This window comes from Cervus canadensis, chromosome 10, assembly GCF_019320065.1.
Source record: "Cervus canadensis isolate Bull #8, Minnesota chromosome 10, ASM1932006v1, whole genome shotgun sequence".
Lineage (NCBI taxonomy): Eukaryota > Metazoa > Chordata > Mammalia > Artiodactyla > Cervidae > Cervus > Cervus canadensis.
Window position 1 is genome coordinate 63,930,168 of NC_057395.1, and position 12,143 is coordinate 63,942,310.

General features: G+C 44.8%; 1 protein-coding gene across 2 annotated transcripts in view; it reads left to right on the top strand.

The window, feature by feature from the left end:
• The window catches only part of CNBD2 (cyclic nucleotide binding domain containing 2), a 59,994-nt gene that overhangs the window by 7,103 nt on the left and 40,748 nt on the right, over positions 1-12,143 (top strand). The window contains exons 1-3 of one of the 2 annotated variants that reach the window (XM_043478679.1): positions 5,488-5,538; positions 7,909-8,046; positions 11,054-11,107. In XM_043478679.1, coding sequence (XP_043334614.1) covers positions 5,488-5,538; positions 7,909-8,046; positions 11,054-11,107 — 243 coding nt within the window. Of the gene's footprint in view, positions 1-5,487; positions 5,539-7,908; positions 8,047-11,053; positions 11,108-12,143 lie in introns of those variants that run through there. The other variant, XM_043478677.1, reaches the window with a different exon arrangement.

The window sequence follows — 12,143 nt, forward strand, 5'->3', positions numbered from 1 at the left end:
GAGTGCTGGCCCAGTAGTTGTGGCGCATGGGCTTAGTTGCTCTGCAGCATGTGGGATCTTCCCAGGACGGGGATTGAACCCGTGTCTCCTGCATTGGCAGGCAGATTCTTTACCACTGAACCAACATGGAAGCCCTATATTAATGTCTTTCAATATGCTTAGACATCTGTTTCTTGGTTTATCGGGTGTAAAAGGTAACAAGATTTACAGCTATAAAAGTTGAAGAAACCCATGTACTCAGCCCTCCTACTTTCTCACCCTCTGTATATCTGTACCTTTTGGCTGTATTATTCCTTGGTTCCCTTTTAATTACTCATTTCCAGCTCCTTCCCTTGCTTTTTGCAATCTTATCCTCTGTATTCAGTAAGGCTTATTTCCTTTTTGATGTTTCTGAAATGACCTTCACTTGTAAGGTGTTTTTTTTTAAAAAAATACTTTATTTCCTAAGCTCTGTCAATGCCATTTTCTCCAGTTGCTTCATCATCTCTTCTTTGAACTATTGCGTCTTTGCTTTGATCTCTTGCTTTAAAATTCATTAAGCCCGTTGAGTCCTTTGTTGTTCATGATTATCATCTGTTTCATGTTAATTTTTTTCTGCTGAGTGCCTTTCATTTAGCATTTGTTTTTCTTGTTCCCTGCCTCCATCTCCAATTTTTCTGTAATATATTTATATAGGTCTGATGCTATTTATTTATTTTTTTACTGTAACTCCCCTTTAAATGAAGTGAGTTCTTCCTGGTCAAGATCTTTGTTGGAGTTGTGCATGGAGAAGGGACTAGAGTAGAATTACAGGCTGGCAGGAAGTCTTTTAAAAGGTCATTAATGAAGCTCCTTAGGACATGAGTTTTGTGTGAGTGAATTGGTTTAGTTTTTTCCTCATGCTGGCAGATGGAGCTTGACAGCTGCAGGGTTGCAAAACTGGCATGTCTGTGTCTGTGTGTTTCCCTGGTCAGCCCACATGCCCTGCTTCTCCTTGGTGCCAGTGGTATCAGGAAAGCTCTCAGAGCCAGCCCTTTCGTCACAGCCCCAGTGTTCAAGAGAAGGTGGTGTTGGTTTTGCCTTCAACATGCAGGACCTCTGGAGCACTCTAAACTCTGCCAGCTCTCTCTCCCTGAGACCTCAGTCCTAGGCCTCCTCTATTGACTTGAACTCTCTGTGTCTTCTTGGTACTTGCCATTTCTTCATTAACGAGATGAGTTCCCACTCTGAACACCTTTGCCAGAGGACTTTTTCTGCCACTAGATTGCTCCGCCCAGAATGCTGGTGAATGAATGCTGACTTAAAACTCAACATTCAGAAAACTAAGATCACAGCATCTGGTCCCATCACTTCATGGCAAATAGATGGGGAAACAATGGAAACAGTGAGAGACTTTATTTTCTTGGGCTCCAAAATCACTGCAGATGGTGACTGCAGCCATGAAATTAAAAAACGCTTGCTTCTTGGAAGAAAAGCTATGACCAACCTAGACAGCATACTAAAAAGCAGAGACAGTACTTTGCCAACAAAGGTCCATCTAGTCAAAGTTATGGTTTTTCCAGTAGTCATGTATGGATGTGAGAGTTGGACTATAAAGAAAGCTGAGCACCAAAGAATTGATGCTTTTGAACTGTGGTGTTGAAGAAGACTCTGGAGAGTCCCTTGGACTATAAGGAGATTCAACCAGTTGATCCTAAAGGGAGTCAGTCCTGAATATTCATTGGAAGGACTGATGCTGAAGTTGAAACTCCAATACGTTGGCCACCTGATGTGAAGAACTGACTCATTCAAAGGACCCTGACGCTGGGAAAGATTGAAGGTGGGAGGAGAAGGGGACAACATAGGATGAGATGGTTGGATGGCATCACCAACTTGATAGACATGCATGAGTTTGAGTAAGCTCCGGGAGTTGGAGATGGACAGGGGAGCCTGGTGTGATGCAGTCCATGGGATCGCAGAGAGTCAGACACGACTGAGCGACTGAACTGAACTGAACTGAATGCCTTTAAGAGCAGCCCTCAACCAATGGGACAGCTCTGAGGTGTAGGGAAGCAAAATTTTCCACCCCAAAATGTGTCTCTTTGGCATTAAGATTAATTTGATTATTTTTAGGAAATAGAAACCTCAGGAGCCTTTATTTTCACCCCCACCCCCCTAGCTGCCTAGAGAATTTAGATAAAGGACCTGGAATAGAGCTAATACCAGAGATACCTGCAAAGAATATGAACTGAGTGTGGTGGAGGAACCTCGCAGGACCTTAGCAATCAGAGTCTATTGCATGTTCGCTCCATTGTTATTGAGTCCAAACTCGCTTTGCTCACCACATGAGAGGCCAGTGAATCCCAGAGATGAGGTGTTGAGGCAAGGAATACGACTTTATTTGGAAAGCTGGCTGACAGAGAAGATGACAGATTCATGCCTCAAAATAATCATATTTTGGGGGGCCTGGATGTCAGGTTCTTTTATGGATCAGAGATGGGGGTAGGTAAGGAAACAAAGTAAAAGATCATTTAATTCTTGCGAATATCTATCTCCTAGCCTGGTAAGCCTCAGGCGGGGGGATGTGTTAGTTTCTTTTCCTTACAGTCATTCACAGGTGGGCAGGGTCAGATCTCCCTGTGAACTGAACAAAGGCACTTTAGTGTAAGAGTCATGCAGAGGGGGCAGGGTTCTCTGAGGCAGGCCATTATGTGTGATTATAACAAAATGGGCAAAAACAAGAGTTAAAGTAAAAATTAACCCTCCCTGGTTACACCATTGTGTCTGCAAGGCTGGCAAACATGTGTTTATCAAATATTTGTTTTTTTCTATCTCCACATGAAATTGTCTTTCTGTTCCTTTCAAGTCCCAAATCACAACCACCAGCATCTTCTTTTAAAAAATTTATTATTATTATTATTATTAATTTATTTGTCTGCAGTGGGTCTTAGTTGTGGCATGTAGGATCTTTCAGTAGCAGCATGAAGACACTTACTTGTGGCATGTGGGATCTAGTTTCCTGACCAGGGATCAAACTCTGGTCCCTTGCATTGGGAGTGTGGTGTCTTAGCCACTGGACCAGCAGGGAAGTCCCCCTGACATCCTCTTTTGTTTTTAACTAAAGAAGCTGAAATTTAAGGTGAGGATTTTGGCCATTTGGCAAATTACTCAGTTTTCCTGGGTTTCTTCCAAGTATACATGTTATTAAACTTTTGTGTAATTTTCTCCTGTTAATCTGTCTCTTATCAGTTTAATTTTTAGACGAGCCAGAAGAACCTAGAAAGGCAGAGGGAAATTTCTTCCTCCTTGAGAGAGGTATGCTCTGTGCAGTCTTGCTAAGATCCCCAGCACATTGGAGCACTAGATACCAAGAGTGACATGTTCATTAATATTGTTGTTTAGTTGCTCACTTGTATCTGGCTCTTTGTGACCCCATGGACTGCAGCATGCCAGGCTTCTCTGTCCTTCACCATCTCCTGGAGTTTGCTTAAACTCATGTCCATTAAATAGGTGATGCCATCTAACCATCTCATCCTCTGTCGTCCCCTTCTCCTCCTACCTTCAATCTTTCCCAGCATCAGGGTCTTTTCCAATGAGTTGGTTCTTTGCATCAGGGGGCCAAAGTACTGGAGCTTCAGCTTCAGCATCAGTCCTTCCAATGAATATTCAGGGTTCATTTTCTTTAGGATTGACCAGTTTGATCTCTTTGCTGTCCAAGGGACTCTCAAGAGTCTTCTCCAGCACCACAGTTAGACGAATTGCCACAGTCCATTCTTTGGCACTCAGCCTCTGTCAGAAGTGGCTTTTAAAGTATGAAGAAGATTGGATGATTTTTCTCCTTAGTCATGCTAACATAAATTATATTTATGGACTCTCTATTGACCATCCTTGCATTCCTGAAATAATGTTATTTTTGGAATGTGCTGTTCAATTTCATTTATTCAATTTATTTAAGATTTTAAAAACATTATTCATAAATGAGATGAATCTCTAGCTTTCTCTTTTTATGCTACCTTTATCAGGCCTCAGTGTCAGTTTCTCCTTCCCTATTATCAGTAAATAGAATTTGATAGTTTTCCTTCTTTTTATGCTCTGGAACAGTTTAAGAAACATCTGGTGGACACAGTGAGGGAAGGAGAGGATGGGACAAATTGAGAGAGTAACATTGAAACACACACATGACCAGAGCCAGAGCTCTGTGGGAATCCAGAGCCAGTGGGAATTTGCTGTATGATGCATAGAGCTCAAACCTGGTGCTCTGTGACAACCTAGAGGGGTGGGATGAGCTGGGAGGTGGGGAGGGAGGCTCAAGAGGGAGGGGACTTTTGAGTCCCTTGAACTACAAGGAGATCAAACCAGTCAGTCCTAAAGGAAATCAGTTCTGAATATTCATTGGAAGGATTGATGCTGAAGCTGAAGCTCCAATACTTTGGCCACCTGATGCAAAGGGCTGACACATTGGAAGAGATCCTGATGCTTGAAAAGATTGAGGGCAAAAGGAGAAGAGGGCAGCAGAGGATGAAATGGCTGGGTAGCATCACCTATTCAATGGACATAGTTTGAGCAAACTCCAGGAGATAGTGAAGGATAGGGAAGCCTAGTGTGCTGCAGTCCGTGAGGTCCCAAAGAGTGGGAGATGACTTAATGACTGAATAGTAACAATGTCATGTTTGATATAGTAGAAGAAAGTATTTTAGAACTTAAATACTGTACTTTTGGAAGGACCTCAGAGTCATTGAGTTCTAGTCATCAAGTTCCTTTCGTTAAAAAAAAAAATTATTTATTTGGCTGCACTGGGTCTCAGTTGCAGCATGCAGAATCTTTAGCTGGGGCAGGTGGGATATAGGTTCCCCAGCCAGGGATTGAACTCAGGCCCCTTGCATTAGGAATGCAGAGTCTTAATCCCTGGACCACCAGGGAAGTCTCCTATCCAGTTCCTTTTAACACTTGGCACCCCATTTAGTTGAGGACTTCCAATTTGCTGAGTGTTCCTGATTTGCCGATTTATTAAGATTATGATAGTGCCACGTACCTACACTCCAGGGCTGTCTCCAATTTCTAATCCTCAAAGTGGTCCCCAGGCTGAGATTTTGAATGCCCCTACCCCCATCCCAGAAGCCTCTTACTTTCTCTGAGCTGGCCATGACTCTGCAGTCATTTAGCTACTTGGAGCCTCAACCTCACATAGGGAGTGGGTACAAAGCCCCTCACCTTGGAATAGTTTTGAGGATTAACTGAAATAATGCATTTGAGTGCTCACTAAATGTTAAGAGTCCCAGACTCCAGTTACTTTCCGTTACCCTGTCTTCCTTCCAGAATCTTCAAATGTGACATAAGGAGGTTCTGAGAATAGATTCGTTAGAACAAGGCTTCCAGCCACTGTGGTCGGGTATGAGGAATGGAGAGGAGCTCTTACCTTGCCACTGAGGGAAACTTTGTTTTCTAGTATAACTGGATTCTTGGAAGAGATTTGTGGTCCTACTCTTGAAAGGCAAAGGGATTGCTGTGCCGTTTGCCAATTCAGGAACCATGAATAAATATATGGTGTCCCATTCCTGGCAGATCCTGAGGAAGAAATTGGTGAGGAGTGTCAAGGGCCCTGGGAGGAAGAGTGGAAGACTGAACAGATAGGTATTTTGAAGAAGGTAGATGCAGGTATAGGAGGTAACCTTGGATAAACAAGGCCACTCTGTACCTGTTGGAGTCGCAAAGGAGAGAGTTTCACATTAGGCTTCAGAAAGACTGAATTCTCACCCCTGCCCTGCAGCCTACTCTGCCCTTGGCATTGGCTGCACTTGGAGCCTCTGAGAACTGCTCTGAACTCACCCATCGAGCTATTAGGAGATTCAGAGAGAATAGTGCCCAGCCTCAGGGTAGGGTAATAGATTAAATTTATGGACGCTGGAGCCAAACTTCCTGGGTTCAAATCTCTATCACTGGGACTTCTGAGCTTCCAATGCAGGGGGTATGGGATCTTATCCTTGGTTGGGGAACTAGGTTTCCACATGCCATGCTGGGCTACTGAATGAATAAATAGATAGATGCAATTTAAAAAAGAAAACAAACTGTTTAAAAACAAAGCAATCCCCCCAATCCCTATCACCTGTTAGTCATGTGACTAATAATAATATTAGGCAGGTTCCTTGATTTGCTGTGCCTCTTTTCTCTTCTGTAAAGGGTAATGATAACATTAGTACCTACTGCACTGATTTATTGTTGAGGGTTCAATAAGTCAATACATGTAACAGGCTTAGAATAGTGCCTGATAATGGCCAATTGTTTTCAATCAATATTAATTTTATTTAAAAACTTTATTATTATTTTTTTTGGCCACACTATGCAGCTTGTGGGATCTTAGTTCCCAGACCAGGGATCAAACATGTGCCCACAGTGAAAGTGCAGAGTCCTGGGGGGCTGGGGAAAAAAAAAAAAAAAAGAAAGTGCAGAGTCCTAACCTCTGGATCACCAGGGAGTTCCCAATAAATATTAAATTTTATTGATAAAGATTTCCCCCATATTTCCTTTAGCTATATGAATTTTTAAAAAATTATTTAGTTACTGGAACTTCCCTTGTGGTCAGTAGCTAAGAATCCACTCTCCCAATGCAAGGGGTCTAGATTCAGTCCCTGGTCAGGGAACTAGATCCCACATGCTGCAACTAAGAGTTTGCATGCTGCAACTAAGACCCAGAGCAGAAAAATAAATATTTTTAAAAAGTATTATAGTTACGGACAAAGTGCCTCACCATCGCACTCCCTTTCTCCTCACTGGCAATCACTTTCCAGAAACCGATGTGTCTCTTTCCTATATGTAAAAATTTTATTAAAAAAAATTTTATTACAAATGTGTGCATCCATAAGCAACTGCAGTGTGCGGCACATTTTTCAAAGTGGTATCATACATGGCAGCTCATTTCACCTTTTTTCCACTCAGAATTATGTGTTTTACCCACAATCACACACACACACACACTAGTGCCATGTCCAGTCTTGTGACTTTATTGAATGTAGTTTTCTTATCTGTCCCTAACATGGCTTTTACAGCTTGTTGTTATGAACCAAAGCCAGTCAAGGTTCACGTTTTGCACTTGCTTGGAGTATTATTAATCTAGAACATTTCTCATGCTTTATTTTTTTCCTCATGAGATTGACTTTTTGAGGAAACTGGGTGAGTTGATGCAGAGATTGTGTTATAATGTAGGTTTGTCTCTTTGATGTTGAACTTGCTTCCCTGTTAGAGGATGACTCCCTTAATCCTCAGTTCACACTGGGATGGTGAGATTTGTTCTCAGCAACAATTCCAAATTCCAGAGAAAAGACAGGGATCGAACCCTTGGCCCCTGCAGTGGAAGCACGGCGTCTTAACCACTGAACCACCAGGGAAGTACCCACAGCACACATTTATTATCTGCTGGAGGCTAGAAGTCTGGCACGTATTAAAATCCAGATGTTAGCAGGTCTGTGTTCCTTTCTCGAGGATGGAGGAAGGAATTCATTTCCTTCACTTCCTGTCTTCTAGAGACCACCCACATTCCTTGCCTCAGGGCCCCTCCCTCTGTCTTCAGAGCCAGCAGTGTTGCATCTCCTTCAGATCCATCTGAATTCAGCATGCAGGCTTTCCCCATCACCCCTCACTGCCTGCGGTTACTTGTGCATGTTATTGGACTGAAGTGAAGGACTTAACTAAAGCTGGGCTGGTGAATGTTTCAACACCTGGCTCCTGGAGAGGGAGATGCCCCATCGATAATAGTTGCCAGTTTCTAGGGCATAAATACTCCCATCGTGGTCAATTTCAAGCTACCAATAGGATTTCAGCAGACTTGAAAACTTCCTGAAGATGTAGCTATGGTTCTAGCAGCAGCACTGCATTTAATCCTGTTACATTTCACCTTGCTCAGCACTATCCAGCTTGCTGTTGGCTGTTGAAATCAGATTTGTTTTGTTTCCACAGGGTCTGTACCGGCTCTCCATGGACATCATCATGATGAATCGAGTGTGTAAAATGTTCCGTCAAGGCCTCAGGGGATTTCGGGAATATCAGATCATTGAGACTGCTCACAGAAAGCACCCTATCTTCTCTTTCTGGGATGTAAGCTTCTGGGCTTAGCAGGTTTATAAGAGGGTTTAAAGGGGTCCAACAAATAGCACCTCACTTCCCAGCCCAAGTTCTGAATCAACTGAGAGAGAAGACAAAGGGTGAAGCAGATGGGAGAACCAGCTGCCACTTGTATTCATGAGAAAACTTACGTTGGGTGTCATCAAGCCAGATGGTTACCTGATACTAAACCCCAGAAGGAGACAGTGTTACTGATGACCCCAGTCAGGGGCAGTGTTGGACCAAGGCAGGCCTCCACTGCAGTAGCAGGGTTTCCCGCCCTCTTCTCATAGCAGAGATGGGCAGAGCGGAACGTGGGCTTGAAGGGAGGGAGGTGGGGGTGATTGTGGTCCGTTTCTTCTTCCAAATTCACCAGAGAGTTTTAAGTTACTCCCTGTCAATGTGAAAGCAGCAGGGCTAGTCATGTTCTGCTAGTCCAACTCTCTCCACATGGAGAGAAGCATCAGGAGTGGGGGAAGGAGCCATCTCCCTTCCAAGGGCGATCAAAATGGCCAGAAGAAACCTGGGAGTCACAACGGAGCCAGGATTTCCCACATACCTCCCAACTTCATCTCGTCTGCGTTCTTTCCTTCTGTCTTATCCCTCCACCTGGACAAGAAGGAGACACTTGCAGGGCCACCCTGATGACCATGCTTTCTAGATTTTTTAGAAGGTCTCAATTTCAGATATTTTATCCCAGCAGTGGATCCTGAGGCCCTTTTTGGCTCAAAAAAGATCACCTTTCTGTTAAGTTGTTCTGGGTCCGCAAAGATGTGTTCATTACTATCCAGGGCTCCAGAGTTTCCTCATCCAGTTCCTGGACAAACCCTACCCAGAGTCCTGTTTGCCAAAAGTGACTAGACCCAGCCCCACCTACACCCCTACATCTGGTGATTCCCTCCGAAGTATTTCCCAGCATGGTTTCTGAAGGCTAGCAGCCAAGGAGAGGGTCACAGAGGGGGGGTGATGGGGGACAGGGAAGTGTCTTAGATTGGTTTCTAAGGGGACAGCCGGTAATGTAACTGTGTGTCTGTGGCTGAGTTGAAGATGTAGCAGGCAGGACGTAGGCACCTGGGGGTAGCTGGAGGAGAAGGATTTACCCCATCTAAAGACATTCAAATTCACATGCTTTGAAGATGCTATGCTATGCTGCCAACAAGTCTGCAGCCAGATTCTGCCCTGAGATGAGAAGGGATAGAGTAGGAGAATCATAACCTCAGGAAGGACAGTCTGGTACATTCTGGTGCAGGCTGTCACACGGTGCTGAAGGGAAGGGCCCTGGAGACCAGGAGTCTCCGGGTTACCCAGACAACTGGAAGCTGAATACCAGATGACAGGCTTGTCATCAGGGGAGTGCGAGGCTAAACTTAACAATGTTGCCCTGTCCAGATGGGCCAGCCTATGGGCGTCATACGACTTCTGGGCAGGGAGCCTGGCGGGCTGGAGAGTAGCGTCAGGCAGAGAGCCATAGACTGGTTTTCAGTGAAATATATGAGTTCAGACCTCTCTGAATACCACATCTTTCTTTCATCAGCCTCCCTGAGAAGCACCAGATGGATGCACAAACTATAAATGGAGGGAGAAGACAGGGATCCAAGTGGGCTCTGGGGGAGGAGTGAGGTATGCTCAGAGAAATGAATGAGGGTCCTAGTGTGGCTCAGCTAGTAAAGAATCTACTTGCAATGCAGGAGACCTGGGTTCCATCTCTGGGTTGGGAAGATCCCCTGAAGAAGGGAAAGGCTACCCACTCGAGTATTCTGGCCTGGAGAATTCCATGGACTATAATCCATGGGGTCACAAAGAGTTGGGCATGACTGAGCAACTTTCACTTTCCACTTTCCCTAGTGTAGCACAGGATGGTGGTCAGGGCCTTATTTGTCCCTCTTTTCCCTTCTCCCCCCGACCCCCCCATCATAGCATTTTCCCTCTTTCTCTGCCCCTTTCTTTACTCTTTCCACATCCTCCCTGCATCTGTTAGGAAATAGGGTTGGATTAATTCGTCCCTAAGACCTCCTACACCTCTTCTTCCTGGCCATCCTTTGGACCAGGACCGTTTCATTGTATGATTCTTGGGCAACTTCCTTCACCCACTTCAAGTCCCCAGCGGGGCTGCTCAGTACTACCTGCTTTGTTCTGATGATGAAATGGAATAAGGTAAGCTGTGCCTGGCTTGCTATAGGCACTTAGTGAATGTAGGCTTCATTTGTTCCTTCCTTTTTATCCCTCTTTCTGTTCTTTTTTCTCCCCCTTCTATATAGTAAGTTCCCTACAAACCTTCAATTTTCGAACTTTCAAAGATGCACACGTTCATCCCATCAGTGTCAGATGGCAGTGAAATTGCAGCTGGAGCTGTCTCCTACTGCTGACGTCCTTCAGCTCCGCCGTCTCCCACCTCCACCTCCTCCTCCAGGCAGTAACTCTTCTTGCCTGTTCACTCAATGCCAGCCCGTGTGTGCCAGATGTTGCACTGGACTATGGTGCTTTTCAAGATACTGTACTGTCAGATTAAAAATGTTTTCTGTATTTTTTTGTTTTTTTAATGCATTATTGGGCTGGAAAGTATTACATACCTATTATAGTCCAGTGCTGTACAGCCGATGGTGTTAGTTGGATTTCCAGGCTGAGTTTGTTGGACTTAGGAACAAACTGAACTTAAAAAGGCGCTCTCGGAATGGAACTCATTCATATGTAGGGGACTTACTGTACTTCCCTCTCCTTCGCTTTTGCTTCTGTTTCCTCCTTTGGCTTCCCCTTCTCTCTCTTTGTCCTCCTTTCCCTCTCCTCACCCCTGCTCTCTCTCTCTCTGCCTCCATAACACCATATTGTCAGTTCTGGGCCCAAGTCTTGTGCAGAGCTGGGCTTTTGAGCAGAGGTGGACATTTCTCAAGGCTGCCTGCCTTGCATGGTGGTCTAGGTATGCAGGAGGGTCTCAGTGCAAAATTCTAGAAGCAGTCTGGCTGATTCTCCTTCCTCTCCTTTTTTTGTTTTTGTTTTTTTCCAGAAGAAGAAAGAAGGCCGAATCACATTTGATACTATGGACTTTGTTGCAGAGTCGGTATGTATAGAAAGCTCTGACCTTCTGCTGGGATTTTTTTTTTTTTTCTGCATTATAGCCTCAGAGAAGCCCTGGGCTGGGTATCAGGACCTCTGGGTTCAGATCAGGTTCTGCTACCAACCCAGTGTGCCATCCAGAGCTAGCCACTTAGTTTCCTCACCTATGAAATAGTCGCTGTCAGTGGTACCTTTCAATTCTGGCATCCCAAGACTATGAGCCCACCCACGACCCTGAACCCTATTGCTTTATTTATTTTAATATTCACTATTTTTAAAATTTTACTTTATTCTTGTTATTACTTTTTAATTTTATTTTTGGCTGTATGTGGACTTTCTCTGGTTGCAGTGTATGGGCTTCTCATTGCAATGGCTTCTCTTGCTGCATAGCACAGGCTCTGGGCACATAGGCTTCGTAGTTTCAGCCTGAGGGTTCTAGAGCACGTGGCATCTGGGATCGTCTCTGACCAGGGGTCGAACCCACGTTGTCTTCATTGGCAGGCGGATTCTTAACCACTGGACCACCAGGGAAGTCCACATTGTTGCTTTATAGCTGAGCCGAACCAGCAGGGGAGATGATCTGCACTTGGACCAGTGGGAAAGAGTGGAAGGCAAAGCAGAGAATGTGAGAGTTGCAGACAGAGGAGAAATAATCAGTGAGGCGGGAGAAGCCCTGACCTGTATGGGAACTCCCCAAACTTTCCGAGAGATGCTGGGCACATCTGTCCTTGACCTGGGCTCAGGTGGCCACCTGAGGAGGGAATGCTTTCATGTGACTTTGTGGTTGTTGTTCAGTTGTTCCATCACTGAGTTGTGTCCGACTCTTTGTGACCCCATGGAGTACAGCATGCTTCCCTTTCCATTATCATATCCCAGAGCTTTCTCAAGCTCCTGTCCATTGAGTCGGTGATGCCATCCACCCATCTCCTCCTCTGTCGTCCCCTTCTCCTCCTGCCTTCCATCTTTCCCAGCATCATGTGACTTGGCTTGTGTGATTTGTTCTCTGAATTTCAAGCATTATTATGTTCTGAGCTTCTCTC